The sequence below is a fragment of the Pan paniscus genome, chromosome 15 (assembly GCF_029289425.2).
Source record: "Pan paniscus chromosome 15, NHGRI_mPanPan1-v2.0_pri, whole genome shotgun sequence".
Taxonomy (NCBI): Eukaryota; Metazoa; Chordata; class Mammalia; order Primates; family Hominidae; genus Pan; species Pan paniscus.
Window position 1 is genome coordinate 66,059,643 of NC_073264.2, and position 27,414 is coordinate 66,087,056.

General features: G+C 52.1%; 1 protein-coding gene across 1 annotated transcript; it reads right to left on the minus strand.

The window, feature by feature from the left end:
• RAB15 (RAB15, member RAS oncogene family) lies at positions 1–26,687 on the minus strand. Its single transcript, XM_003824043.5, has 7 exons — positions 26,154–26,687; positions 6,695–6,755; positions 5,787–5,847; positions 5,258–5,335; positions 4,509–4,598; positions 2,855–2,920; positions 1–2,699 (listed from the first exon to the last, which is right to left on the minus strand). Exons 1-7 carry the CDS (start codon positions 26,632–26,634, stop codon positions 2,541–2,543), a joined length of 996 nt encoding a protein of 331 aa, XP_003824091.2. The 5' UTR covers positions 26,635–26,687; the 3' UTR covers positions 1–2,540.
• Positions 26,688–27,414: the final 727 nt, after the last annotated feature.

A 27,414-nucleotide genomic window follows, 5' to 3' on the forward strand; every position in this document is an offset into this window, starting at 1 on the left:
GGTGGTTTGAAATAATCTTTATTTTGTAAACATCTGTGTTTAAAATAGATGAACCCTGCTCACAATTCATATATGGACCCGAGACACAGTACACGAAGTTCACCCGTCACAGGGAGATAGTGGAGGCTCAGGAGCAGGTGGCGTGCCTGGGGCTGGATGGAGTCTCAAGACAGCAGGTGCAGAGGTGGTGACGAGTAAACAGGCCAGCAGAGCCTGCTCAACAGTCTGGGCCTCAAGACATGCCCCAGGCCACCAAAAGTTTAGGGTGAGCGTAGCTGCACCCTAAAATCCCAATTCTCCTTCTGCTCCCATACCTTTTCCCAGTCATGGCCCTTGTGGATAGGGCCTATCAGTCTATAGAATCCTGATTCCATGTTTTCCCTTCCAGAACCCCTAGGGTACAGTACAAATATAGTCCTTCTTTCCTGAGGGGGCTAGGAGAGAAAGACAATGAATGGCACCCTGCCTGATCTTCAGGGAAAGCTGAAATACTGGTCCACAGATTGGAGCCACTGCCCAATATAACTTCTCAAGTCCCTGGCTGAAGACAGACTTGAGGGCTGGCATCACCTACTTCCCTAGCCCCAGTGTGATGTGGCATAGGTCTTGATACCCAAGGAGTCCCATCTTCAAGGAAGCAACTCCAGCCTAGTCACAGCTTCATCCTAGAGTTAGCTCTCTCCTTTTCTCATTAGCCAGTGATTTACAACTTCCTGCTCTCCTTTGCTTTCCACCATCTAAGCTATACCCTGTCCCTAAGTCCTGAGCCACCCTCTCCTGCTGTTTTCCTGGTTTGGTAAGTCAGGAGGAAAGGTTTGGTGGTTCTTTCCCCACTTCTTTTTGGAGGAGTAAGGAAGTGAGGTTCTTATCCTTCACATATGAGTGCCCTGGATTTTGGTTCTTAGTTGATGAATACTCAACACCCAGTTCTTTGTTTTGGCTGCAGCCACGCAATGCAGCTAATGTGTGGCTTAAGAATGACCCTCTTCCTAGGCCTCGCCCACCTTGGGACGGTGGGCAGGAACCCCAGTAGAACTGGTAAATTACTTGTTCCGTCTTTAAAGGGCCTCCTACAAGCTACTCTTGGGCCATATGGGGTTAAAGAAACTTCCTGAACATAGCATTCTGGAGGAGGGAGTCCTCTTCCCTCCACCTGTAGCCACAGTGTGGTTGGCAAACCCTCAAGCCTATCAGGAGGTAGAGGGCAAGATGAGCGCTTTGTCTTAAAGGCCAAAGAGAACAGCACCAAGCGTTTCTACCCAGGGCCTTCCTTCTCTCTTCCCCTGAAGTCTTTGCCCTTCTCCCATAAACTTTGGGTCCCAGGAGAACCTTGGTTGCTGAAGGCTAGGCTCAGTCCTCCGCCTGGGAGTCTGAGGAAATGCTCTTCTTACCTAAGAAATGGAAGATGGGGCCTAGGAGGCCCTGCTGTTGCTACATTCCCCTCTGCTGTGCAAACTGCTGTCCCTGGCCAGCTCTCCCTTGCTCTTAACCTGATACATAGGAGCTAGTCCTTCATTTCCAAATGCTCCCCTTTGTGGAGTGCATGGTTGGCCTGACAGTGTCACTGACCCCAGGGCTCTCCTTGCCCCTGGAGTACCCACAGGCCTTGGTCCACATCTTTAAATTTGGGAGCCAGGTGGAGAGAAATTGTGTTCATGCTGCATGGGAGGTAGAGAATGGAGGTGACTTTTTATCCCTGCCACCCCTCATTTTGTTTCCTTCTCTGAAGCACCTGCCTCTGAGCTCAGTTCCCCAAAGAGGCAGGCGGGCAGCCAAGCAAGGGCAAAGCTCTGGTGGGGGAATGGGTAGAGGTAGGGCAGCCCCAGGCTCGAGGACTCCCCGGTTGCCGTTTCCCTCCTACCTCGATGCTCCACTTTCGCAGGTCACTGGGGAGGCAGGCCCATGGCACATGAGGGACAGTGGGGGTAGGGGAAGAGGAAGAAGCACCCTGTAGCCTTTGGCCCACCCACGAGGCAGGGTGGAGGGTTCTTCCTGGATCCAAGGGTGGAACCTCCCCACGAGCTTGGGTCCATCCCCTCGGATAGCTTAGGAAGGAAGGAAAGAGCGAGCTGCACACAGCAGGACACATGGGGGACGGGGTTTGAGGAGCTTTGATACGAAACGCACTGGAGGGGAGGGGTCAGAGAAAGAGAAGTGGGGGAAGAGAGAAAAAGCAGAGAGGAGACACGATGCACGGAGAAAGGAGGAGCTGAAAGTGGCCTGGACTCTAGCCCTGGCTGTTGTCTGGTGGGTGCGGGGTGGTGAGACAGTGCTTGCGGCACATCGTGGGGGTCGTAGCAGGCCTGTGGCTGGGGAAACAGGCTGAAGAAGACCACTCCAGGGTGGACGGGCTGGGGACAGGGGCTGCTTGAGATGACAGCAGAGCCGCTCTCAGGGCCAGGCAGGGGGAGTAGTGGCTACTGATACTCAATAGGGTCATCACACGAGAGGACAGCAGCAGGGCAAAGCCCCGGCTCCCCTGTCTGCCCACGGGCCTCCTGAGGGAAGAGGGGTGTCGTGTGGGGTGCCCCACACAGGACTCAGCACCAGCAGGTTTTCGAAGAGTTCGCTGGGCCCTCGGGTTTGCCCTCCTCCTCCTCCAGCTCTGCCAATGCCAACTCATTGCTGGCACGCATCCGGAGGCCTTCCAGCTCCTTCCTATGGGCCTGCAGCACCAGCTCTGTCAGACGCGTGAATGACTGGAAACCAAAGGGCACAGGTTAGTCCAGTGTCTCCTCCTCTCCCCTGGCAACCCTGCAGCGGCCTGAGGGATGAGGTCCATCTTATGGCTCCTCCTCCCGCCTCTGCTGGACTCAGCCCGAGAGAGCGGGCGCCCGGTCACCAGGGCTCTCACCTCTTTAATGTTGAGGTTGGTGCAGGCACTTGTTTCATAGAAGTCCATGCCATACTCCTTCGCCAGCTGCAAGAGAAGGACATTTCTGAAAGAGAGTCAGTAAGGCAGGGGAGGGGCCCATACAACCAGGCACAGGCTTCTGCCACTGCACTTACAACCATGCTGTGTTGTGACGATTTCTCAGAGTAGATAATTTCTCAGATGGGACTGGGAGCTCCAAGAGAGGGTAGCAGAGAATGGGGGAAGATCCTCCACAAATATGCCTCTCCATTCTTCCAGCTGCCACCCCACGCCTCCCAACACACAATCATATATCAGGAGATAAAGACACCATCCATTGTGGCAGTGTGGCATCCTCGTAAAAAACATGGGCTCTGGAGTCCCACAGTCCCAGACCTGAATAGCAGCACTGCCACTGATGGCTAGCTGTGTGACCTTGGACAAGTTGTACATTCTCTGTAAGCCCCAGCTTTATCTTCTGTTAAAGGAGACTGAGTGTGTCTCCCATCCACGGTTGTGGGATGATTCAGTGGGGTCGTGCACTTAAAAGCACTTGCCTTAGCACAGTGCCACACATAGAGTGCTCAATAAATACTATCCTAGTAGGCTTTGCCTCTACTTTCAAATTGGTCAATGACCATGTCTTATATTTTATACCAAACAATCAATTTCATTTTAAGTACTAATGGAACGCTATTGACTGAAAAGGGAGAGGAAAACTCTTGAGGTCCACGGACTGAGTGGATAACTTGTCTCAGAAATACCAGTCTTGGCTGGGCACAGTGGCTCACGCCTGTAATCCCAGCACTTTGGGAGACTGAGGCAGGTGGATCACCTGAGGTTAGGAGTTCAAGACCGGCCTGGCCAATATGGCAAAACCCCATCTCTACTAAAAATACAAAAAAATTAGCCAGGCGTGGTGGCATGCACCTGTAATCTCAGCTACTTGGGAGGCTGAGGCAGAAGAATTGCTTGAACTCAGGAGGCAGAGGTTGCAGTGAGCCGAGATGGCGCCACTGCACTCTAGCCTGGGTGACAGAGCGAGACTCCATCTCAAAAAAAAAAAAAAAGAAAGAAAGAAAAAAAAATAACCAATATTTCTTTCTGCTCTCTGGGAGGATGGTCTCCCTGCATGCTTGGACATTCCCTCAGTGTCATCCTCCTACCCTTTCTGCCCCCATGGCTTCTCCAGCTGTGGCTCTTTGTCTCCTCATTTGCCTCCCTGGCTCTTTCCTGGGTAAGAAGGACAGGAGTGGGGGAGTGTTGGGTGGGATGGGAGATCATTTCTCGACCGTAACATGGCAGCTAGGCCTGGATGCTGTCAGAGAAGAGGTTGACAACTTGAAGTCCTTCATTACTAACACAGGGATGATCTCTTAAGCAGAGGGCAATCCTGCATTTGGGGACCTGGACTTGGGAGAGTTGCTGCCTATGACGTCTTTGTTTCTGGATGGACCCCGAATCTCTGGGCTTCTGTCCTGAAACCCAGACAACAAGCCTTCCGAGGATGGCCACTCCCCCAGGGCCTTGGGGTGCTGGGGACGTGTGGGAGGACCTGCCACTGGGGAACACACCCCTAGGTCCCCGCACTCAGGACTGGCCCTGGAGGCCCAGCAGAGGACCTGGGGTGGACTTGCCTTTTCCCTCCACTTACCTGCTGCCCTTGCTCTCTTCCCACCTGCCGTTTCTGCTCCTCATCAGCCTTATTCCCAATAAGGATCTTCTGGACGCCTTCTGGTGCGTACTAGGGACAAAGGATGGGCAGAACAGCCAGTGAGTGCTGCCTGCCCCCCCAATTTTCCCTACAGAGTCTGCACTGCCTCCAGCCCACCACCAATTCCAGAGCCCTAGGGACAGGGTGGGCCGACTGGATGCAGGTGCCAGGCTCCCCCAAGTGCCATGGCTGACCTCAAGGGTATCACGGGGACAGCTTAGGGTAGAAGACACTCTGGCTAAGACTGGTGCTTCCTTGGGTTAGACCACTGGTATCAGAGCTGGAAAGGACATTGGATGTAAGTCCAGCCCTCATTCTACAGGAACTGGGGACCCAGAGGATTCAAATGGCTTCCCAAGGCTCCACAGCTATTGTGCAGAGCCAGGACTAGATCCCAATCTTGCAACTCCACCTGGTCCCAAGATTTCAGGAAAGAAGCTGCTCACAGGGAAGACTTGGAACTAATTCATTTCCGGGAAAGACACAGCCGTGGAGGCCTGGCAGGGTATGGAGAGTGAGGGCATGGCAGCTTCGGTTTCTTCCCCATGTCTTACTCACCCAGAGGTCTTCATCCAGGGCTGTGGAAGGCAAAGCTTCCTGGAAGCATTTGCCTTCCCATCTGGCCCTCGCCTTGCCTTCCCCGGTGAGGCACCCTCTCCACACCCCTGCAGTGAGGTGGCATCTCCTACCTCATCCACGTCACTGACCCACTTCATGATGTGCTGGTAAGAGCGCTCGCTGCTAATGTCGTAGACCAAAAATATCCCCTGAGAGAGAGAGAAATAGAGAGATGTGATATGCACAGAGAGAGTGCAGTCATGGGGCCAGAAGGGGCCGTGGAAACTTAAAGGTTGGGTCCCACTCTCCCATTCTCCCTGCTCAGCATCCAGAAATATCTCTTCTCTCAGACCCCACCACTGCCGCCTCCCAGGCCCATCACAGAACTCTCTACAGCAGGAAGGCACCACATGCTTTGACCTGGATCTTTGACCCAGGATGGAGGGTGGAAGTCAGGAGTGAGGGCAGGGGCCTGCCTGCAGTGAGTGAGCCATGAACAATGGATGGACAAACGATCAGTGAACAGCTGAAAGACGCCCTGCGCTTCTCCAAGCAGGCGAACTGTGTTTAGGGGATCCGTGGCACAGACATCTCAAATACCCAGAGCTGGGAGTGTGGGTGGCAGCTTCCCACTTTGAAACCCCCAATGTGGTGGCTTACCTGGGCCCGCCGATAGTACTGCTTTGTGATGGTCTGGTATCTCTCCTGCCCTGCAGTGTCCCTGCAGGAGAAAGCCAGTCCCTCAGAGGAGCAGGGACCATGGGAACAGACGGAGAGGGGAAGAGCAGAGCTGTCCCCTTGTAGGAAAAACTGGGGAGCTAAAGGGTGAAAAACCAGGGATGCTTGGATCCCCACAGGGATCTGCAGTCAGAGGCCTGGTCATCTGTGCTGGTGCTGACCAGGCCTGCAGGGCCTTGGCCCCTCCTGCCAACTGCCCTCCTGGCAGACACCAGAAGCCACAGCCAGAACAGGCCTTGGACAGCTCTCTGGAATCTGGCCACTGTGGCCAGATTTGGTTGGATGGGAGTTGGCAGGGGATGCTGCTACACCCCTAGTCCCTATGGGACCTCTGAAGGCAGTGCCCATACTGCAGTGGAATTGAGAGGGAGCTCTAAACCCTGGCAAAGGCAGTGCTTCCAAGACCTCAGGCAGAGAGCCACAGCAGCACCCTCTGCTACTGTGGAAACTGCACCATGCTATCCTGAGGAACTCTCTCGGGGTCTCGCCCTAAATGATGAGGGGTGTAGCCTCCTTCCTTCCATTCTTAACATAGTGTGGCACAGCCCAAGGGCAAAGCCTAATCCTGAGATAAATTCACAATGGTTAGTGTGCCAGTTCCTTCTAATTCCTGCCCTTTGGTGCTTGTAGTCAATCCCATAAAGTTTCTTAGAGGTTGGAGATTAAGGCTTATAGGAAGAGATGGGCTTCTGAGACTTCGCTTCCATCCATCAGAGAGGTGGCCAGTTATCCCAGGTGAAGCCTAGGAATTTTACACATGGCAGGGGCAGCTAAGGAGCAGCCAGAGGTCCTCTTCTCCTACATCTGCCTCCTCCTCCTCCCCAGCTCACCAGATCTGTATCCGCACTTTGATGCCGTCTACCTCTATGGTCTTCATCTTAAAGTCAACACCTGGAGAAAGGAAGAAAGCAAGAAAGTTAGAAAGCGTACCCACTAGAAATGAACAGGAAAGGGCCAGGCAACCACACTTGAAAGGTTTCCTTTCAGTTTAATTTCACAAAGGGATGAAGTAATGTAAAGGCCTTCTTTAAGCAGAAACTGACCTTAAGGAAGTATCTGAAGCTTTGAAAGGGGCTTTCCTCCCTCCCTGAGCTGAAAGTTGCCACAAGTAAAGGCCCTGGGGGACCCAGAGGAGGGAGAGTGAATCTGGGGAAATCTACTTCATCACTGCCTTACTCGACAGACTTAAAACATGTCTCGTTCTAGTCATGTGTGAAGTCTTCCTATTTATACTTCTGGAGAGAACGCTGTGTTTATCCTTCCTGAAATTCTAATCTCTAGGAATAGCAACCCACATTATTTGCCTGCTTTCTTCCCTCTCTCTCTCTGCCTTGTTAATAACCAGAAGGGGTCATAGTGCCAGACTGTGGAGAGAGAGGAGGGCTCTTCCAACCCATGATTGTACCTGAAGCCTCAGCACCCAGCCAAGGCTCACCAAAAAGAAGGCCTCATGCGTCTTGGTTGCTGACTCACTCATTCACCATAGGAGGCACTGTGGTTGACTAGAAGGAGCATGGGCTTTGGCGTCAGGCCTGAGCTTATCTCCTCCCTCTGGCCACTCATAGCTCATTGCTATAACATCAGGCACCTTGCTTCACTGAGCGTCCATTTCTGCCTCAGTAAATATCTTCATCAGGGACATTACCAGTATCTCAGAGGGTTGCTGAGGAGGCCGGATGAGATACAGCACCTGGCCCAATTGACTGCAGCTGTCATGAGCTAGTGCAGGGCCAGGTACATGCGGGTGCTTATGAGTGACTGTCATAGGACCAGATGAAGAGGCAGTGGCATGGCATGGCATGTCACTGCGGGAGGGAAAGGAAGCACAGAATTCCCACGCTTCTTCATCCAAGGGCTGGAGGAGCTAAGCTGCCACGAGACACAAGAAACCGAAGGGATTTGGCAAATGCGTGCAGGGCAGAAACATATTGGAGAAATCTGCAGCAAGAGAAGTCAGCACCACCAGCAGCAGCCAGCTTGACTCTGAGTGACAACAGAGAGATGAGGGAGGTTGTTTTGCTGACCATGCCTCTCCCCAACTCTAACTATACCCAGGCACTATGCCCAGGGATTCAAGAGCTACGTCTGGTGGGTTAATTAAGCTTACGTCTTTGTGTACTCCCTGGAGCAAGGTCAGGAGTGGGCATGATCAGCCACAGTTTTCAGATGGGAACATGGTAGAGTTCTGAACCGTCTGCCACCAGCTGCACTGCCCGGCCCAGAAGGCATGAAGGCACCAGCATCCCCATCACCACTGCCACTCCACCTCCGCATCAGTTATTTGCCAAATGGGAGACATCTTCCCTTATCTGTGCTGTCCCCAGCTTTCTACAAAGGCAAACAAATTAAATTCTGTCTCTTCCTTCCCACCATCAAGACCAATCATCATTTAATTACAAGGGAAAAAAGATGCAGAACGGGCAACCTGAACTAAATCGATTTGGTCAGACGTGAATCATTTCTCGCCTGCCCAAGCTGATTCATATCCATTGGGCTGTACTTTTCCAAATGGGCAATGCCTGGCAGCCATTCTTCCATGTGTGCAGAGAAAGAGTGAAGAGAAGGAGGGAGGAAGGGAGGAAGGAGAGAAGCATCAGGCCTTGGGAAGCAGGAGTATGCTTATTTCTGCCTGGATCAACGGTTATCAGGCACCTGTTTCTCCCCAGTACCTGGCATAGAAGGGAATCAAGACATTCTTGTTTCATGATACAGCACCTTCTTCCAAGAAGAACGAGAAATTTTCTCCAATTTGTAATATACCTGGTTTATCCTCACACTAGCCTAGCAAACCTGGCCAAGGACAGTGCCTTGTGCAAAGCCATCACGAGGGGGACAGGAAGAGAGAAGGTTTTATTTCCTTTATCCCACAAACATTTATGGGACCTTCCTATGTGCCCTGCACAGTGCTCAGTGCAGACAGAGCAGTGAAAAAGACATGGCCCCTGCCCTCAGAGAGCCTAGTGGAAAGGAAACAAGGGCTCAGAGAGGTCAATGGCTAGCCAGGGTCAGCACAGCACGTGCAGAGATTCCAACACAGGTCCATCTATGCTGGAACCCACGCTGCCCCTTGCGCTGGTTCTTAGGGAAGCAAGAGGAGAGTCATGTGTAGTTGGCTAGGCATGGAAGCCCTAACTCTGCTTAGTTTCCTTTTTGCCTGTGGGTGCCTGAGAAGGACTTTGCTAGGAGAGGAACTTCCAATATTAAGGTGAATTTTTCCCTGTGAGAGAAGAGGGGATGGAGGGAGAGGTGAAAGCAGGCAACTGTCCCCAGAGACAGAACTGACAAGGAGACAGGGTACTCCACCGGAAGTGAGGCTGGGCAGTGACTCCTTCTCACCTCCTCCCTCACTTCTTAGCTATGTGGCGGGGGACTAAGGCTGAGGAATTCCGGGGCTCGCAGCACTCCCCGGCCTCACCCACACCCCACCATCTTGCAACCTAGGTCTCACTGGCCACCTGGGAACATGTGTTTTATTCACCTTTTGGCTATTCATATGCATTCACATATGATGGAAGAAAACAGAGTAAGTCTATGTCTTCTGAAGGATTTTCCTTCCTCCCTCCCCGCCCACACAACCTCTCTTAAATTTAAAAAAGGTTAACAGCCCAAGGATCTTCAAGAGGAATCTATTGCTTCTGCGCTCTGTTCCCACACAACCTGGGCCTTCAGCTGTGTCCACCTACCAGTCAAGCCCTGGCCCCAGTAACCCGTGCCCATCGTGGCTCCTTCCCTCTCCCTGCATGGCTGTTGGTTTTTTCCACTGCTGAGCACTGCAGGACAAAGTCAACACACTGGCCTTATTGAGGCCTCTGCAGACGGATGCTTTCTCACCTTGGCCAGCCCTTGCAGCTGCTTAGCAAACTGTTTATTCACATGTGTGTTCACCTATCACTGTCCTCCCACTGAAGGCTTCAGCTCCAGGGCACCCCCTCCCCACCCCTGTGCTCTCAGCAGGATACCTTCTCCACTGTTTTATGGCCCACATGAATGCCTTTCCTCTGAAGCCACCAACTTCCGATTTTCCTAAGTTCTCTCTGCCTTCCCTCAGGGAAGAGTCCTCTATCCACATCTGGCCTCTTTTCGGTCATCAGCCCCACCTGGGTGCACACCCAGAGAGTCAGCCCTTTTTGTTGCATCTTTAGTATCCGTGAGAAGAAGAGATATTCTCCATCTATCTCTGCCTCCAGTGGTTTCACATTCTGGCTCCTCTAAGGTCATATTTCTCAAACTTCCAGGTGCATGAGAATCACGCGGGGATTGAGTTAAAATGCAGATTCTGATCCGGTAGGTGTGGGGCAAGGCCTGAGATGCTGCAGGAAGCTCCCAGGTGAAGATGACGCTACTGTCCACATATCACCTGAGTAACAAGCTGTTCTCAAAGTGTGTCCCTGGACCCGCAGCATCAGCATCACCTGGGACTTGTTAGAAATACAAATTCTGGCCGCATGCGGTGGCTCACACCAGTAATCCCAAGACCTTGGGAGGCTGAGGTGAGTGGATCACCTGAGGTCAGGAGTTTGAGACCAGCCTGGCCAACATGGTGAAACCCCCATCTCTACTAAAAATACAAACATTAGCTGGTCATGGTGGCAGGCACCTGTAATCCCAGCTACTCAGGAGCGGGTCTGGGGTGTGGGGAGAATCGCTTTAACCCAGGAGGCAGAGGCTGCAGTGAGCTGAGATCATGCCACGGCACTCCAGTCTGGGCGACAGGGTGAGACTTCATCTCAAAAAAAAAAAAAAAAGAAAAGAAAAGAAAAGAAAACGAAATGCAAATATGCAAATTCTTGGGCCTTACCTCAGACCTATAGAATCAGGCCCTCTAGGTATGGGGTCCCGCAATCAGTTTCAATAAGCTCTCACGGTGATTCTCACACATGCGTAAGTTTGAGAACTACATTAGGACAAAAGTTTTGCACCTGAAGTGTCAAGAGAGCGAGAGCACAAGAGTTCTCTGTTTCTCAAGGTGTGCTTTGCAGAGCTTCGGCTTTAGAATCACCTGGGGTGACTTAAAACAAAGACAAAAACAATGACCTTGACTTGCCTAGACCTACTGAATCATAATTTGAGGGTGAGGCCCAGAAATCTGTATTTTTAACAGCACTGTGGGTGATATTAGATAGAAGTAGTTTCAAGAGCTATATATGTCATGGAAGAAACATCCATTGGCCTGGAGTCAGAAAGACCTGGTCCAAGTCCTGGTTCTGGCACTTACTGTGTAACTTCAGGCAAGTCTCAACTTCTCCTAGCTTCAATTTTTTTTTTTTTTGAGATGGAGTCTCACTCTGTTGCCAGGGATGGAGTGTAGTGGAGCAATCATAGCTCACTGCAGCCTCGATCCTCCAGGACTCAAGCGATCCTCCCAGCTCAGCCTCTGGGTAGGTAGCTGGGACTGCAAGTGTGCACCACCATGCCCAGCTAATTTTTTTTTTTTTTTTTTTTTGTAGAGATGAGGTCTCCCTATATTGCCTAGACTAGTCTTGAACTCCTGGGCTCCAGTGATCCTCCCGCCTCAGCTTCCCACAGTGCTGGGATTATAGGCATGAGCCTCCGCACCAGGCCGATTTTCTTAAGTGTAGAAGGAGAATACTGCTTCCCTCCTAAGGGCTGTGCTGGGATAAATTAAACGATGTATGTGAAGCACTGACAGCGTAGTCCTCTCACTCCTACCTTCCCTCTGCTGAATAAAGGCTTCCTGGGGAGTCAGGAAAACCAGCCCAGAGAACCCTGAAGTGGAAGGCATTACAGATTCCTGGCCCCTACTAACCAGGTACCCTTGCCAGCCAAGGGACTAGAGCATCAGCAGCATCAGAAGTGTGTGAGAAATGCACATTCTCAGGACTCGCCCAGCCCTACTCACTCTTCTGCACAAGAAAGTTTCAGAATCACACCCAGGTGCATAGTGCTTGTCTTTATAGCACACCCCTGAGCTATGGAATCCCTCAGCTCTTATGCGGGTCCCATGAAGTAGGCAGGAGTAGGTATTATTGTGAGCCACAGGGAAGCCAATTCTCATGTTCCCACTGACTCATGTTCCCACATCCCACAGCTGAGCTGGACTGGAAAGCTGGTGTCTTAAAACCCACCCAGGGTATGCTTCACTCGGCCAGAGGCTTCCCAACCCTGGGAGGCTGAGGAATCTTACCACCTTTTCCCACATGCCCTGGCATACCCGATGCCTTTTCCCACACACCCTGGCATACCCGATGCCTTTTCCCACATGCCCTGGCATACCCGATGCCTTTTCCTGCACACCCTGGCATACCTGATGCCTTTTCTCTTTTTTCTTGACGGAGTCTTCCTCTGTTGCCCAGGCTGGAGTGCAGTGGCACGATCTCAGGTCACTGCAACCTCTGCCTCCTGGGTTCAAGTGATTCTCCTGCCTCAGCCTCCCAAGTAGCTGGGATTACAGGCACGTGCCACCACACCCAGCTAATTTTTTGTATTTTTAGTAGAGACGGGGTTTCACTGACATTATGCGGCATCTAGAAGTGAGGCAGGGGGCACATGAGGAGAAGCCCGCTGCTATGGTCTGAAGGTCTGTGTTCCTCCAAAATTCCCATATTGAAACTTAATCCCCAGTGCAGTGCTGGTGGGAGGTGAGGCCTTTGGGAGGTGACTCAGTCGTGATGTTAGAGCCCTCATGCATGGGACTAATGCCCTTAGAAAAGAGGTCTGAGGGAGCTTGTTCCCTCTTCTGCCATGTGAGGACGGAGCTAGAAGGTGCCACCTTTGTCACAGAGCATCAGCCTTCACCAGACACTGAATCTGCTGGCACCCTGATCTTGGACTTCCCAGCCTCCCAAACTCTGAGCAATACATTTCTCTTGCTTTAAATTACTCAGCTAAAGGCATTTTGTTACAGCAGCCAGCCCTAACTAAGACACCCACCATAGCCTATTTTCTCCTTCCTCCTTGGCATGGTTCATGATTCCAGTAAGTCCAGATTCATCACCCCGACAGTGTCCCTATAAAACAGTCTACTTCCTTTCTTGGGTACACAAAGAAATAGGGCACAGAAGTGTTAAGAAACAAGCAAACCACTTCTACACAGCTCTGGCAGAGGTTCTTGGAGACGCTGAGAGCCCCAGGAGGAGAAAGTCAGACAGATGGGCCCTCTCCCAACCAGGTGCCCAAAGCACAGAGAGCAGCTCATTGTTTTTTCCGGCACATTAGATATGCCCATCATGGTGCCTGCCACACCCTGTGTCCCTTTCTGGCTAGAACAGCTCAGCCCCAAACCTCTGCTCAGAGAAGCAGGGCTGGGTGCAACATGTTCTTTGTGGAGAAGCAGGTTCAGACTGGACCATCAACAGGTTTGCTGGTGACCCACAGGGTGACCTGGCCAGCAGAGGCAAGGGAGCTTAGCTAAGCCAATCAAACCAGCTCACTCCAGGCAGGGCAGTGGGGACTGACCAGTTGGTAATGAGCAGGGCATGAGGCAGACAAACATGCAGAAAGAAGCGGAGAGGCCTAAGGATGATGAACATGCTGACTGCAGTTGGGGCTGGGGACGGTGGATCCTAGCACAGCCATGGGTCCAGACCAGACTCCAAGTTCAGCCCATGGGTATCCATAGAGCACATGCCCCTTTTCTTAGTGACACCTGAGAGTGCCTCAGGATTGGCCACTGCTGCCTAATGGCTCCCCCAAGCTAGTGAGCCAGATGCTTCAACAAGGGGGCTGGAAGGAAGACCTCCTAAACCATCGCTCCCTGCTCCTTACTGCCCCCTATTTTTGTCTTCTAGCCTCAACTACACAAAAAGAACCTAAGGGGCAGAGAATACATTTTGTGGTTGACAAAGCATTTGTTTTGTTTGCTTGTTTTTAAAATCTCTGCCACATAGTGCCAGCATAGTGCCAGGCATAAAGAAGCAATTCCAAAACAAATTCTAAATAAATAAAAAGGCCAAGCACAGTGGCTCACACCTGTAATCCAAACACTTTGGGAAGATGAGGTGGGAGGACTGCTTGCGCCCAGGAGTTCGAGACCAGACTGAGCAAGAAAGTGAGACCCCATCTCTAGAAAACAAAAAACAAAAAACAAAAAAACCCAGGTGTGATGGTGTCCACCTGTGGTCCCAGCTACTCGGGAGGCTGAGGCAGGAGGATCACTTGAGTCTGGGAGGTTGAGGCTGCACTCCAGCCTGAGTGACAGAGCAGAACCCTGTCTCAAAAAAAAAAAAAAAAAAAAGCAATTCCATGAGGGGGATCTACCCCTCACCCCAGAGAGCATAAGAAGGGCTGCATGCCTGAGGCTTAAGAGCAGGGGGATGTGTCCTGCCACCTGATGCCTCAGACATTGGCAAGAAAAGCTCCTCAATCAACTGATGGTGCCATGCAGCCATGGCCTGAGGCAGCAGCCCTGGGCCCCATCCTCTTCCTGCTGTGACTCTGGCTGTATGGTGTCTGCCCCAGCAGCTGCCAGGCCACAACTGGAGCCCGAGGGTGCTGGGACAGCGCTGCTGTTGGAGAACTGGGAAGACAGGCAGGGCCCTCCTCTGGGCACCGGGGGCAGGGGCAGGATAGAGGGATGCAGCAGGGGAGACACCCAGCACTCACGTGACTCCTAAGCTAGCTCGCCTTGGGTGGGCAAACAGGGAAAAACTTGGTGCCTCCCCAGTACAGCAGTGGAGGTGCTGTGACGCTTACAGAAAGGAGCAGGCAGGGCACATCCACACTAAAGAACACCCCTTCCCATCACTGTCTGCCTCCCTAGAAAGCCCTAGAAAACATGGAGGAAGTGTGGCTCAAGACACAGAGTGTCCTGGCCATTAAGAGCACAATTGGGAGGTCAAGTTTGGTTCCAATCCTGCCTTTATCACTAATTACCTGCATGGTGTTGGGGAAGCCAGTTAGCCTATCTTTGCCTCAGTTTCCTCACCTGTAAAGTGGGGGTGACAGAGGATTCTCAGAGAATTTTTTTTTTAAGATTGTGAGATAAGGTGTAAAACCCATAACACAGGGTCTGGCACGCAGAACTTTATTAAATGTTAGCAGAAGCAGCCGTCAAGCTCCCTTAGGGAAGGATGAGATTAGCGAGCCCAGAGCTGCAGGAGGGGGAGTGGAAAGAGCTCTAGGATGTAGAAGGAGGCTTATGTTGGGGAGAGGAAGGAGAGTGGGACAGAGAGATGAAGCCCAAGCCAGCACTTGGCTGGAATGTTTCAACAAAAAGAGGAAATGCCGCCCCTGTGGGGCCCAGACGGCTCCGAGAGTCTGGCTACAACCTAAATTCTGGCACAGGTAGGGTGTGCCTACTAGCGGGCCAGCACCTCATGGGTTAAGGGCAGGTGCCAGCTTGCCTGCCTGCCAGCCAAGCTCCGTATGCCAGCCAAGCTCCATATGCTTCAGTGGAAACAGGGCTGCCTCGGGGTGCCAAATGTTATCACCAGGATCAACCACAGCCCAAAGGACCAGCAGTGCGACCTGAGCTTTTCATTAGTAATGAGACTCCACAACGAGGAACAACCTAATACACCTGAAACCCAAGGCAGACACCCAATCCCCGGGGCCAGGCCAGCTCCAGTTACCAAGCACAGGTCCCAGGAGTGCCCCAGCCCCTCCCACTGCAGGAAACCAGCATGTGTGGGCCATGTGCACCTCCTGTGGGTTGTGGCAGGAGGTCACCTCTAAAGAGGTCACCCTGTGCAGCCCTAAAACACCAAAAAAGACCCCATTCACACAGGCATCCCGGGAGCTGATATGGTTTGGCTGTGTCCTCACCCAAATCTCATCTTCTTTGGTATATGCAGAGATGAGGGGTCAGTGCTTTAGACTAAGGTCCATGTTGCCTATTGTTCAGGGTCAGAGCTGGTATCAGATGATGCCCATCAGCTCAGCCAGGTTGCTGGAGTGACCCTCCAGGGCCACCTCTGCAGCCAGGGCACTCTGGAGTAAGGAATCTCTAGGGCTCAAGCAGTGAGGCCATCCACTCCCTCCAGCCTCATCATCTTAACAGTCTCAAGCCCAGGCATGGTGGCTCACACCTGTAAACCCAGCACTTTGGGAAGCCAAGGTGTGAGGATCACTTGAACCCAAGGAGTTCAAGATCAGTCAGGGCAACATAGTGAGACCATGTCTCTGCAAAAAATTAAAAAATTAGCCAGGTGTGGTGGTATATACCAGTGGGCCCAGCTACTCAGAAGACTGAGGTAAGAGGATCACCTGGACCTGAGGCCAGTAGGTTGAGGCTGCAATGAGCTGAGATCACACCACTGCACTCCAGTCTGGGAGACAGTGCAAGACTCTGTCTTAAAAAAAAAAAAAAAAAAACAGGCCGGGTGTGGTGGCTCATGCCTGTAATCCCAGCACTTTGGGAGGCAGAGGCAGGCAGGTCACCTGAGGTCAGGAGTTCAAGACCAGCCTGGCCAACATGGTGAAACCTTGTCTCTACTAAAAATACAAAAATTAGCTGGTCGTGGTGGCAGGCTCCTGGAATCCCAGCTACTCGGGAGGCTGAGGCATGAGAATCGCTTGAACCTGGGAGGTGGAAGTTGCAGTGAGCCAAGATTGTGCCACTGCACTCCAGCCTGGGGGATACAGTGAGACTCTGTCTCAAAAAACAAAACAAAACAAACAAACAAAAAACAGTCCCAAGAAACCAATACGACCTATAACTTCCCTCAGGGAAGAACAGAAGTCCTCTAGGAAAATGCATTCATTCATTCCTTCATTTGTTAATTCATTCATTCAAACTGTTATTGAATGCTTACAATGTGCCAGGAACTAAGCCAGGTACTAGAAGATAAGCTATGAACAGCACAGAAAGATCCTTGTCATCAGAGCTTAATTCTAGTGGGGAAGACAGATATAAGTAATGAATACCTAATTTCAGAGAGCCATATGTGATAAGAAGCAACTGCGGGATAAAGTAGAGAGTGAGGAGACTCCAAGCACAAGCAACCTTAGACTGGCTGGCCAGAGAAGATTTTAAAGGAGTTAACATTTGAGCTGAGACCTAAATGACAAGAAGGTGCCAGCAGGGAGATCCAAAGAATCAGGTAGAGGAAGCAGCAAAGATCCTGTGGCAGGACACATTTCAGTCAAACTCACAGTTCCTAGGAAGAGGGTCAACAGTACTCTCTCCTTTGTTACAAAAGGGGAACTGCAGCAAGACCCCTCCTTTCTCTCAGGTCTTGTGCGGACCCTCACATGTGCACCTGCATCTGTACTGTTTACTGCGTGTCTTTTAGCATCTGGTTTAGTTCCTGGAACATAGTCAGCATTCAATAGCACTTACACTTGTCTGGAGGCGCGAACCTGAAGAATACACCAAGAAACTTCTCAAATGCCAGCAAGGCCAACTTCAGAACTCCCTGCTCCTATGTGATGCTGAGATCTCTATACACTGAATAAATGGCATGCGTAAAGCCCACCGTCCCTGTGTAGGTAGTAGGTACATAGTAAGTATATGGAGTAGATAATCAGGATCAGTGTTCCCCTTCCCCACTTTTTTTTTTTTTTTTTTTTGAGACAGGGTCTCACTCTGTCACCCAGGCTGGAGTACAGTGGTACGATCTCGGCTCACTGCAACCTCCACCTCCTGTGTTAAAGTGATTCTCCTGCCTCAGGCTCCCAAGTTAGCTGGGACTACAGGCATGCTCTACCACACCCAGCTAATTTTTGTATTTTTAGTAGAGACGGGGTTTCACCATGTTGACCAGGCTGGGTCTTCCCCTTGCTTTTCCCACTGCCTTGTGCACAGACCTCCCTAGAGCCTTGGTGACATGTGCAGTGTGCTCCAGCCACCCCATCTCGCTCCCCATTGGCAGCCCCTGGAACTGGGTCTCGCCTCCCTAAGCCTGCTAGTTAGGCCAGCGGGCACCACAGAGGCAGCCAAGACCCACCAGGCTACTGACCACTCACTCCTCCAGCCTCCTTCTCAGGCAGGGCTGTGCTGACTGGTAGCAAAAGGTTCAGGGAAGAAAAGACTAGGACATAGAGACTCAGGAGCAAACATCTTAGAAAGAAGGGGGCTTCCAGATGCACCTGCCCTCACCCAGAGCCAGCAAAGCAATCTCCTGGCAAGGGGCTTCTTGAACTTCAGCTGGTATGACCATGGTGTGGCCACTCCAGCTGGCCCCAGCAAGGCTGAAGAGTAGCAGCCCCACTGAAGGTGTTCTCCACAGCACCTCCTACAGGGAAGAGGATGTGTGCTTCCCCCACACCCAGGGCCCCTGGAGAATCCTGCCTAGTCTTCAAGACTCCACTCAAATGTCACTTCCTCTTCAAAGCCTTCACCAGCCTCCCCGGGAGGGATTTCTCACTCCTCTGTGATTCCAAAGCATCCTGACATTTCTTTTGCATAATATTCTGCTTGTTTGGATGTCTGGTTCCCAGCTACACTGTAAGCTCCCAGAGGGCAAAGCAGCATCCTGTTCACTTCAGACTCTCACTGCCTGGCAGCAGGTAGATCACTAAATATTATTCAACAAAGTTGAGTAAATGAAAGCAAAAATGAATAAGCAAGTGAGACGAATAAATGGATGAATGAAGTCAGTACATATCTAGAGAAAAGATGGACAAAGAGAAAATTTTAATCAGGGAAGAGCAATTAGAAAATAACCCACTTTTAGGCCGGGCGTGGTGGCTCATGCCTGTAATCCCAGCACTTTGGGAGGCCGAGGTGGGCGGATCACGAGGTCAGGAGATCGAGACCATCCTGGCCAACATGGTGAAACCCCTTCTGTACTAAAATACAAAAACTTAGCCCAGCGTGGTGGTGCGTGCCTGTAGTCCCAGCTACTCGGGAGGCTGAGGCAGGGAAATCACTTGAACCTGGGAGGCAGAGGTGGCAGTGTGCCGAGATCTCCACTGCACTCCAGCCTGGTGACAGAGCAAGACTCTGTTTCAAACAAAAAAAAAAAAAAGAAAAAAGAAAGAAAAGAAAACAAACCACTTCTTTTTGTTTTTATTTTTGTTTTTGAGATGGAGTCTTGCTCTGTCGCCCAGGCTGGAGTGCAGTGGTGCGATCTCAGCTTGTGGCAACCTCCACCTCCTGGGTTCAAGCAATTCTCCTGCCTCAGCCTCCCGAGTAGGTAGGATTACAGGCACCTGCCACAACACCCGGCTAATTTTTTGTATTTTTAGTAGACATGAGGTTTCACTATGTTGGCCGGGCTGGTCTCAAACTCCTGACCTTGTGATCTGCCCACCTTGGCCTCCCAAAGTGCTGGGATTACAGGCGTGAGCCACCGCACCCAGCCATAACCCACATTTCAAAGCCAACTGTTAGCCCTTTCTATAGTTCATGGTGCCATGGTCACAGAGTTCTCAGTAATTTTTTTTTTTTTTCCTGAGACAGGGTCTCACTCTGTCACCCAGGCTGGAGTACAGTGGTGTGATCACAGCTCACTGTGGCCTCCAACTCTTGGGCTCAAGCAATCCTTCCACTTCAGCCTCCTGAGTGGTTAGGACTACAGGCACATGCCACCATAATCAGTTAATTTAAAAAGTGTTTTTGTTTTGTTTTGTTTTCTTTTCTTTCATTTTTTTAAGAGATGGGGTCGGCCAGCCATGGTGGCTCACTCCTGTAATCCCAGCACTTTCGGAGGCCGAGGTGGGTGGATCAGCTGAGGTCAGAAGTTCGAGACCAGCCTGGCCAACATGGTGAAACCCCATCTCTACTAAAAACACAAAAAATTAGCCAGGTGTGGTGGTGCATGCTTGTAATCCCAGCTACTCAGGAGGCTGAGGCAGAAGAATCGCTTGAACCCGGGAGACAGAAGTTGCAGTGAGCTGAGATCAAGCCATTTGCACTCCAGCCTGGGCGACAGAGCTAGACTTCATCTCAAAAAAATAAAATAAAATAAAACAGGGCTGGTGATTAGCCCCTTCCTCCTCAGTGGGAGGAATTACGTGTCCAGGAAGCCCTGTGTTCCCCTTGACAAAGCTCACTGACCAGAGAGAAGAGCCAAGGAGAGGGCAGAGGCCTATACAGAAAACTGGCAGTTTCACAGGGAAACCAGTGCAAAGATTGGATTACAGAAGAAGGCACTCTGAGAAGAGCTGGCAATCAGGGTAGAAGGATAATGGCCAAATATCAGCTTTCATGTTATAAAGCTCATCACCAGCCTGTCTGGGGAGCGGGGAGAAGGAAGGAGGAGGAGGAAGGAACAGAAACCAGGGAGTGCAGGTAGGCGGGAGGAACCGGTGCTCCCAGCTGTGGGTGCATCTGCGGATCTGTGGCACAGATGCACAGCAGCGGAAACCCTCGGCGGGCTTCAGATATGTTCCTTCCCAAGGTCATGTCCTTGGGGAAGGGGTGGGAGGCCGAGTCTGTGCCTGTGTCAGGAGGAGAAACAGAGGCCTGAGGCAGAGCGACACCTAGCAGGGGCCCAAGCCTTGAGGCAAAGCCACCCCATCCTCTCCTCTCAGGTCACCCCACTGCTTCACACCTCCTCACCACCTCACTCTTCCTTCTCAGACCCTGGCACTGCCAGGGAAAGGGGGGTACTAGAGCAGAAACTGAAATGAAACACAGCTTCCTATGCACTCCCTTGAATGTAAGCCAGCTCCTTGGTTTCTGTCTGTTTTGGTCACCACTGTATCCCCAAATCTTAGCATGGCACCTGGCATGTAGTTGGTGTTCAGCAAATAGCGCCTGAAGGACTGAGTGCACAAGTGATGGATACACAGGATGGCCTCCTAGCTCACTGACAGTGTATTCATCTCTACAGCATTCTTATAGCTAGGAATAATAAGAATAGCCGGGCGCGGTGGTGGGCGCCTGTAATCCCAGCTACTTAGGAGGCTGAGGCAGGAGAATCACTTAAACCCGGGAGATGGAGGTTGCAGGGAGCCGAGATTGTGCCACTGCACTCCAGCCTGGGCGACAGAGAGATACTAGGTCTCAAAAAATAAATAAATAAATAAATAAATAAATAATAATAATAATGATAATATGATAGCAGCTATTATTTTATCGAGGGCTCTGCCAAGTGCTTTGTATGCGCTAGGCTCTATAATCTTCACAACAACCTTTAAGAAAGACTCTGTTACCATCTTCAATTTACAGATGCAGAAACGAAGCACAAAGATGTCATCAAAGTGTCTGAAGGTCACAGGGCCAGTAAGGCCACGGGAAATGTGCATGTTAATCTGGGCTCTTTCCATTCTGCTCATTGCTTCTCACCTTCCCTTCCTTTCTAGGTACCAGGGGAACAGAGTAGGTAGAGACTGGTCTCAGGCTGCCTGAAGGCTGACACAGACCCAGCCCTGACCCTCTCACAACGTCACACTGCATTTGCCCCCAGCTCCTCTCAGTCTAGAAACCTGCAAACCCCAGGATCCTAGTGTCTAAGCACAGGCCCCAGTGTCTGTTAGGTCACCCCGTTCCAGGCTTGGATCTAGCTCCACCCCCTCCCTCACCGTCTCCCACCTCCTCAGTCAAAAGCAAAGTCAAGACAGGCAGCCAAGCCAGTCCCAACAGAACTCCTTGAGAAAGGTGACATAGCAGCAGCAACCCAGCCTGAGAAAGTGCCCTGAAGCCACAGCAGCCCAACCTGTCCAACCAGATCACCCTCCTCCTCACCCAGAAGGAGTGTAGCCTGGAGGGTGGCTTTCAAAACAAAAGGTCCAGGGACTAGGTGACAGGTCTACTCAGGGAAGACTAAGGATGGGAGGGAGAAAACCAACTCCTGAGGGAGTGAGGTAGCTCACGCCTATAATCCCAGCACTTTGGAAGGCTGAGGCTGGTGGATCACGAGTCCAGGAGTTCGAGACCAGCCTGGTCAACATAGTGAAACCCCATCTCTACAAAACATACAAACATTAGCTGAATGTGGTGGCATGCGCCTGTAGTCCCAGCTACTTGAGAGGCTGAGGTGGGAGGATTGCGTTTAGGAGATCGAGGCTGCAGTGAGCCGTGATTGTGCCACCACCACACTCCAGACTGAGTGACAGAGTGAAACCTAGTCTCAAAAAAAAAAAAAAATAGAAAAGAAAAGAAAACCAACAACTCCTGAGCAGTCTCTTCAGTTTCCATTTGTGGTTTACATCATCTCACTCCTGGCCACCATGCAGAAAGATCCTCCTCAAAGGTCCCCTGAACATAGATGTCCATGTATGACATCTTCTCCCTACCTGGTCATGGCACAGGTCCCATAAGATTCTTTCAGAAGTTGCCAGGTTGATTGGCTTGAACCACTCCCCATTCTGGAGGGAAAGTAGAACAACTGACTGTGTGGAAGTTGGTGTTGGTACCACTGGGGGTGAGGGGCCATTCAGAGGTTCCTTCATGCCCAGATACTACTGCAGCCCCTGACTAGTCTCCCTGCTTCAAGTCTTAACCCCTTCTTCCAGCCAACCTCATTAGTACCCTACTCAAAACCCCTCCTACCATTGCTAAGGCTCATGTTCCACCTCCTTGGCCAGGCTCTCAATGCCCTCTGCCAACTGGTCCCTGCATTCATTCATTAATTTAACAACAGACATTGAATCTGCCTGGCCCTGTACTAGGGACTATAAAAACAATGAGGAATAAGATTTGGTCGCACCATCAAGGCACTTATAATTTGGGAGACAGGGAGAGAAACAGAAGAATGTTCTCACTTTTCTGAAGAATCCCTTCTGTTGCATCTAAACTGCCTAGAGCCCCACGGACACCTACTCAATCCCACCTCTGTTATCTCTGCTCATGTTACTCCATCTGCTCCCTTCTGCTGCAGGAACTGACAAGCAGCCCACACTGAGGCCTAGCTTCAGCTTTCCCTGCCGGTTCTAGTCCACAGGGGCCTCTCTCTTCCCCAGCCTCCGACAGCATGGAGTCGTGGGAATAGCACTCACCCATCCCATCCATCGCCATTCTCCGGCTGCCTCATGGTACATCTTGCATCATAATTTAGCTTCTGATACCCACTGTGAGACCTTCATTAAGAGTAACTGTAATGATCATAATCCATCCTTTACATTTGAAGAGTGATTCACCAAGTTCTTTCAGATATCTCATTTTGGCACTAGCTCTTTTTTTTTTGTTTTTCCCTTTGTCTTGCCTCCCCATCTAGGTTATGGGCTTCTGTGGGCAGAAAACGTAGACTGCAATATGTCTCTAAAATGCCTGGCACAGAGCTTGGTAGTGAATGCTCAATTAATTTGTTTAAGGTAGTATTTTGGGGACCCCTTTGCACCAACCCCCAGCCAGGCCAGCACAGCTGCACAGAAAGGAAATGCCTGTGGCAGAGCCAGTGGCAGGGCCACCTGCTGGTCTGCTGGCCAGAAAGACGAAAAGGATAGGGGGAGGGACAGTCAGTGTCTCAGTCTACCAGGGAGGCCTCTCACTGCTCCCTGGCAGGTTCTTCTCTAGAAGATCGCAGGCCGTTAAAGTGGAGTACACAGTAAATCACAAAAGTACTGGCCTAGGTGATATCCACATGAGCCAAGAAGCCAAACTATCTTGGCAATAACTGGTGAATTACCTTGTTTTCTTAATTCACAAAAAAAGCCCCTGGGAAAGGTGCCTCGATCAGTGGCCAGCATGGTCATGTAATGTGTTTTAGATAATGCACAATTTGAGAACAGTGACTGTAGGTATTATTCATCTTGGAATCTCTCGGTCTCAGTGCAGAGCCTGGCATACAGGACAAGCATTTTTTAAAAATAAGCGAATGACTATGACTTGGTAGCACTCATTTCGTTGGCTCCTTGATTTGTCTCCTGGCTGCCCCTTCTACCTCCTTGAGAAACTGTCCATATCACTTAAGGAAAAAGCTTTTCTTGACCATCCAACTCTTTCCTTTAAGTTTTAGTTAATGCTGAAAAACACGCCCAAGATAAGGGAGAATCCCAAGTCCCTTAATAAGCTTTAAATAAGAAAGCATTTAAGATACCCAGTGGGGCAGATTTTAAAAGGCTGGTGTGAAGAAAGACAGGTTTCTTTCTATTCCATGGAATCCAAACTCCTAGAGTCCTCTGTGTCCTGTGGAAAGGGGGACCCTAGAGAATCCTCTGTGTCCTGTAGAAAGGGGAACCCAGGTGTCAGAAGCGGAGGAAGAAATCTGGGAGCCATCTTTAGGTTTTAGGCCAATATACCAAGGGCCTTGAGGGGAGACAGTGCTGCAGAGACACCCCTACTCAGTTCACTGATTCACCTATGTACCCAAAGTGGTCTGCCCTGGAGGGTTTCAGGAAGTCCCTGTGACCTATTTAGTGTTCACCTATTAGCAGAAGGTGTCTAAGAAGGGAGATTACAAGGGGAAGGGACAAGGAGAAGGGTGGATGATTACAGGTGTGAGGCAATGGACTCTCTTTAAGGAGAGCACGAGCCTCAGAGGGCCATCCTGGTATTTTAGAAAGAGGGGTGCCCTCAAAAAGGAGGGTATGTGTCTCCCAGGGGAGGCTGCCTCCCACAGCACTAAGCAGGAGTCCCAGAGCTTCTGAAATGAGGTGGTTGAATGAAGCCCTCAAAGGGAAAAGTCCATGTCACCTATAGGACTTGGAATGGGACTAGGAGAGCAGGTGCAAACAACAGCTCTTCAGGCCAAAGCCAGGGCCTCCCAGGCAGCCCACAGCTCTCTGGAGGTAGCTCAGTAGTTCCAAGCACCAGGCCTCTCCCAAAAATAGCCACTGCTAGTTTCCTTAAGGGATAACCCACCGCCCTTTGTCCCTGAGCCCACAACCTGTCCTCATACACCATCTGGTTCCTCTGCCACTCCCTCCATCACGCCCATGCCTTTCTCCTGCACCTGCCTCTTCCCCAAGTCCTCCCGGCAGGCACAAAGCCTTAGTGTCTATAGGCTCCCCTTCTTTCTGCAATGTCTCTCATCCAAACCATGGCTCAGCCCAAGCTCCTGGGTTTCCTAAGAGTTGGCCTTACAGCTCCTCTGAGAAAGACGGACAAGTTCTGTTCCCTGACCCTAAGTCCTGTTGTTTCACCCTTCAAGTTGGTGAAACAAAGAGAGGAGACCCTAAAAGCTCAATGATAATGGCAATAGCAGTAAGAACAATCAGCATTTATCGAGCTTCACCATGTGTCTGGCTGTGCTAAGCACTTAACAATCGTTATCTCATTTAATCTTGACAACAACTTGGCAGGTAGGTGCAATTATTATACCCGTTCTACAGATGAGAAACTAAATAAAGCTCAGAAGTTTAGGCAATATTCAAGGTTGCTTTGCCCCAAAGTGAGGTCTCAGGTCTCTTGGACAATAAAGCTGGCTTCTTAACCAGAAGGTTCTGTTCCTCCTGGCTGTATCTATCTGCTCCTACTTCTCTCTCAGCAAGGAATGTGTGTTGGGGGGAGGGGGGATGGTGTGGACATGAATCCTCAAGAGGAAGCTGAGAGCTGGTGCCCATCCCTGATGGCAGCAGGGACTTCTAGGAAAGCATTCCAAATGGATGACCCGCCAGCCAGCAGGTGTTTCCAGGGGCCTGGGCAATGCAGAGGCTACTCCAGGGCTGACCCGGGTAGCAGCTGAGGATGAAATTCCCTCTACTCAGACTTCTCAGGGAGGGGGCCCCTCACAGCCTAGAAGCGGGAGACTGTCTCAGAGGGGAGGCCATGGACCCATTCCTAGAATAAGTGACCCCATCATAGTGCTGTCCGGGATGCCACCGGGCCTTGTCCCTCTAACCACAGGCTCCAGCACTGCCAGATGAGAGATGCCCTCAGGCGGGTCCTGCCTGCCTTCTGACCCCTTGGTCTGGGCAGGTATTCCTGACACTCCTCCATCCTCTTTAGCCTCCCTCAGAACAGATGTCTCCTCTTCCCAGGCGCAGGGGCTCCTCACCCTATCTGTGTCCTCCCCCAGGTGTCCCACCTTGCGGCTTACCTTCCCAACTCTGCCCTGGAAACTCGATCCCTGTGGCCCCTCCGTACGTCCTCTCTTCCCCCCCTCGCCCCCCGCCGGCTCCACCTTGGGTCACCACAGAACCAAGGGCGCCTCAGTGACTCCGGTCTCCACCCTGACCCCCTTTTCCCTAGCACAACCTTTACTTCCCCTCCCCCTGGGGGTGTGGGGATGTTATTCCAGCGGCTACGATTCTTGCTACCCCAGCTCGGGGTACCCAGGCCTACACCCGCTCCCCTCACCCCCGGTTTCTCGGTTTGATGGGACGGAAGGCTTCCCGGCAAGAGGCGGGAGACCCCACCCCTGGTCCGGACGGCAGGCAGCAGGGACACCCTCTCACCTGCCAAAACCTATGCTCACCCCGAGATTTATCCCGGACTCCGGCCTCCGGCGCCACCGCCTCCAGCCGGAGGGGCTGGCAATTCCTCCCCAGCTGGGGACGGGGGCGGCGGGGAAAGGGGCCGCGGGCGGGGAGGGAGGGGCGCCCCGGGCCACCGCCCCTTACCGATGGTGGAGATGTGCGAGGAGTGGAACTCGTTGTCGGTGAAGCGGCACAGCAGGCAGGTCTTGCCCACCCCGGAGTCCCCGATCAGCAGCAGCCGGAACAGCACATCGTACTGCTTCGCCATGACTGGGGCCAGCGGGGCCGGGAACTGCGGGCGGGCAGCGGGCTCAGCCCTGCTCCGCCGCTGCCATCGCGGCCCGCGCCCGCCCGGGGACGCTGCGGGCGGCGAGGAGGACGCCGGGCCCGGCCCCCGCGGCTGCCTCGCCCGCCCGCCTGCCCACTCGCTCGCTGGGTGCCGGGAAGCGCGGCTGCGGCGGGAGCCCGGCGCGGCGCCCGCTCGGCTCGGCTCGGCTCGGCTGGGCTGGCGCGAGGCGGTGGGAGGAGAAACCGGCGGCGGCCCCTGCCCGCCCCTTCCCCTGCGCCGCCGCCGCCGCCCCGGAGAGAGGGGGCGGGGAGCGCGCGCAGGAGAGCTGGACCCCATCGAGCAGGCGACGCTGGGGCGGGGCGCCAGCCCCCGCTCCCAACCTCTTCCTGCCCGGGGCGGGGGAACGTTTTCGTTTTTCCGCGGACGCTCCGAATGGGGGAGTTGAGGTGAGCCCCCACCCAGCCCACTTCTACCATGCTCCGCTTTCCGGGCTCACCACTTCTCCCCATATCCCACCCCAAGTCTGGCGCCGGTAATTCCGCCCGCCGTGGCACCCTGCATCTGCAGGATCTGGCCGGGCTCCCCAGTGGCTGGTCCTCAGCTGGGCTCACCCGAGGTAGGAAGGCCTTGAGCAGGATCTGGATTCGAACACCCGTCTCCATGAGTCCCCGAGAGTGTGGGTGGAATTCCCCCTCCCTGCCATCTGGCTGCCCCTTACCTGTGTGACTGTGTCACGGCCCTCCCCCGTCCCCATTTTTTCTTTAAATGGGGAAAATGCCTATTCACGTCCTCCACCAGGGTGAAAAGATAGATGATCATAAAAACATCTCCAAGTGCAAAATCCTTTAGAGGTGTGCGGGCAAAAGTCTCTGTTTTCCCTCTAAGGTGCTTAGGATAGGTGCCCAGGTGACCAATGTATTGTTTCAGACCCCTAAATGTCTCTGTGGTATAGCCAGTGGCACCAAAGAATGAATGGCCCTTGTTCAAGATCCAGTTTCCTACCACTGAATGTGTTAGCACCGGAGAGAGGCAAATGAATGCTCTCTGGAGTTGAGAAAATTGCCTATCCCTACCAACGAGTATTGAGGGAGAGCAAAGTCTAGCCTATTAGGTCTT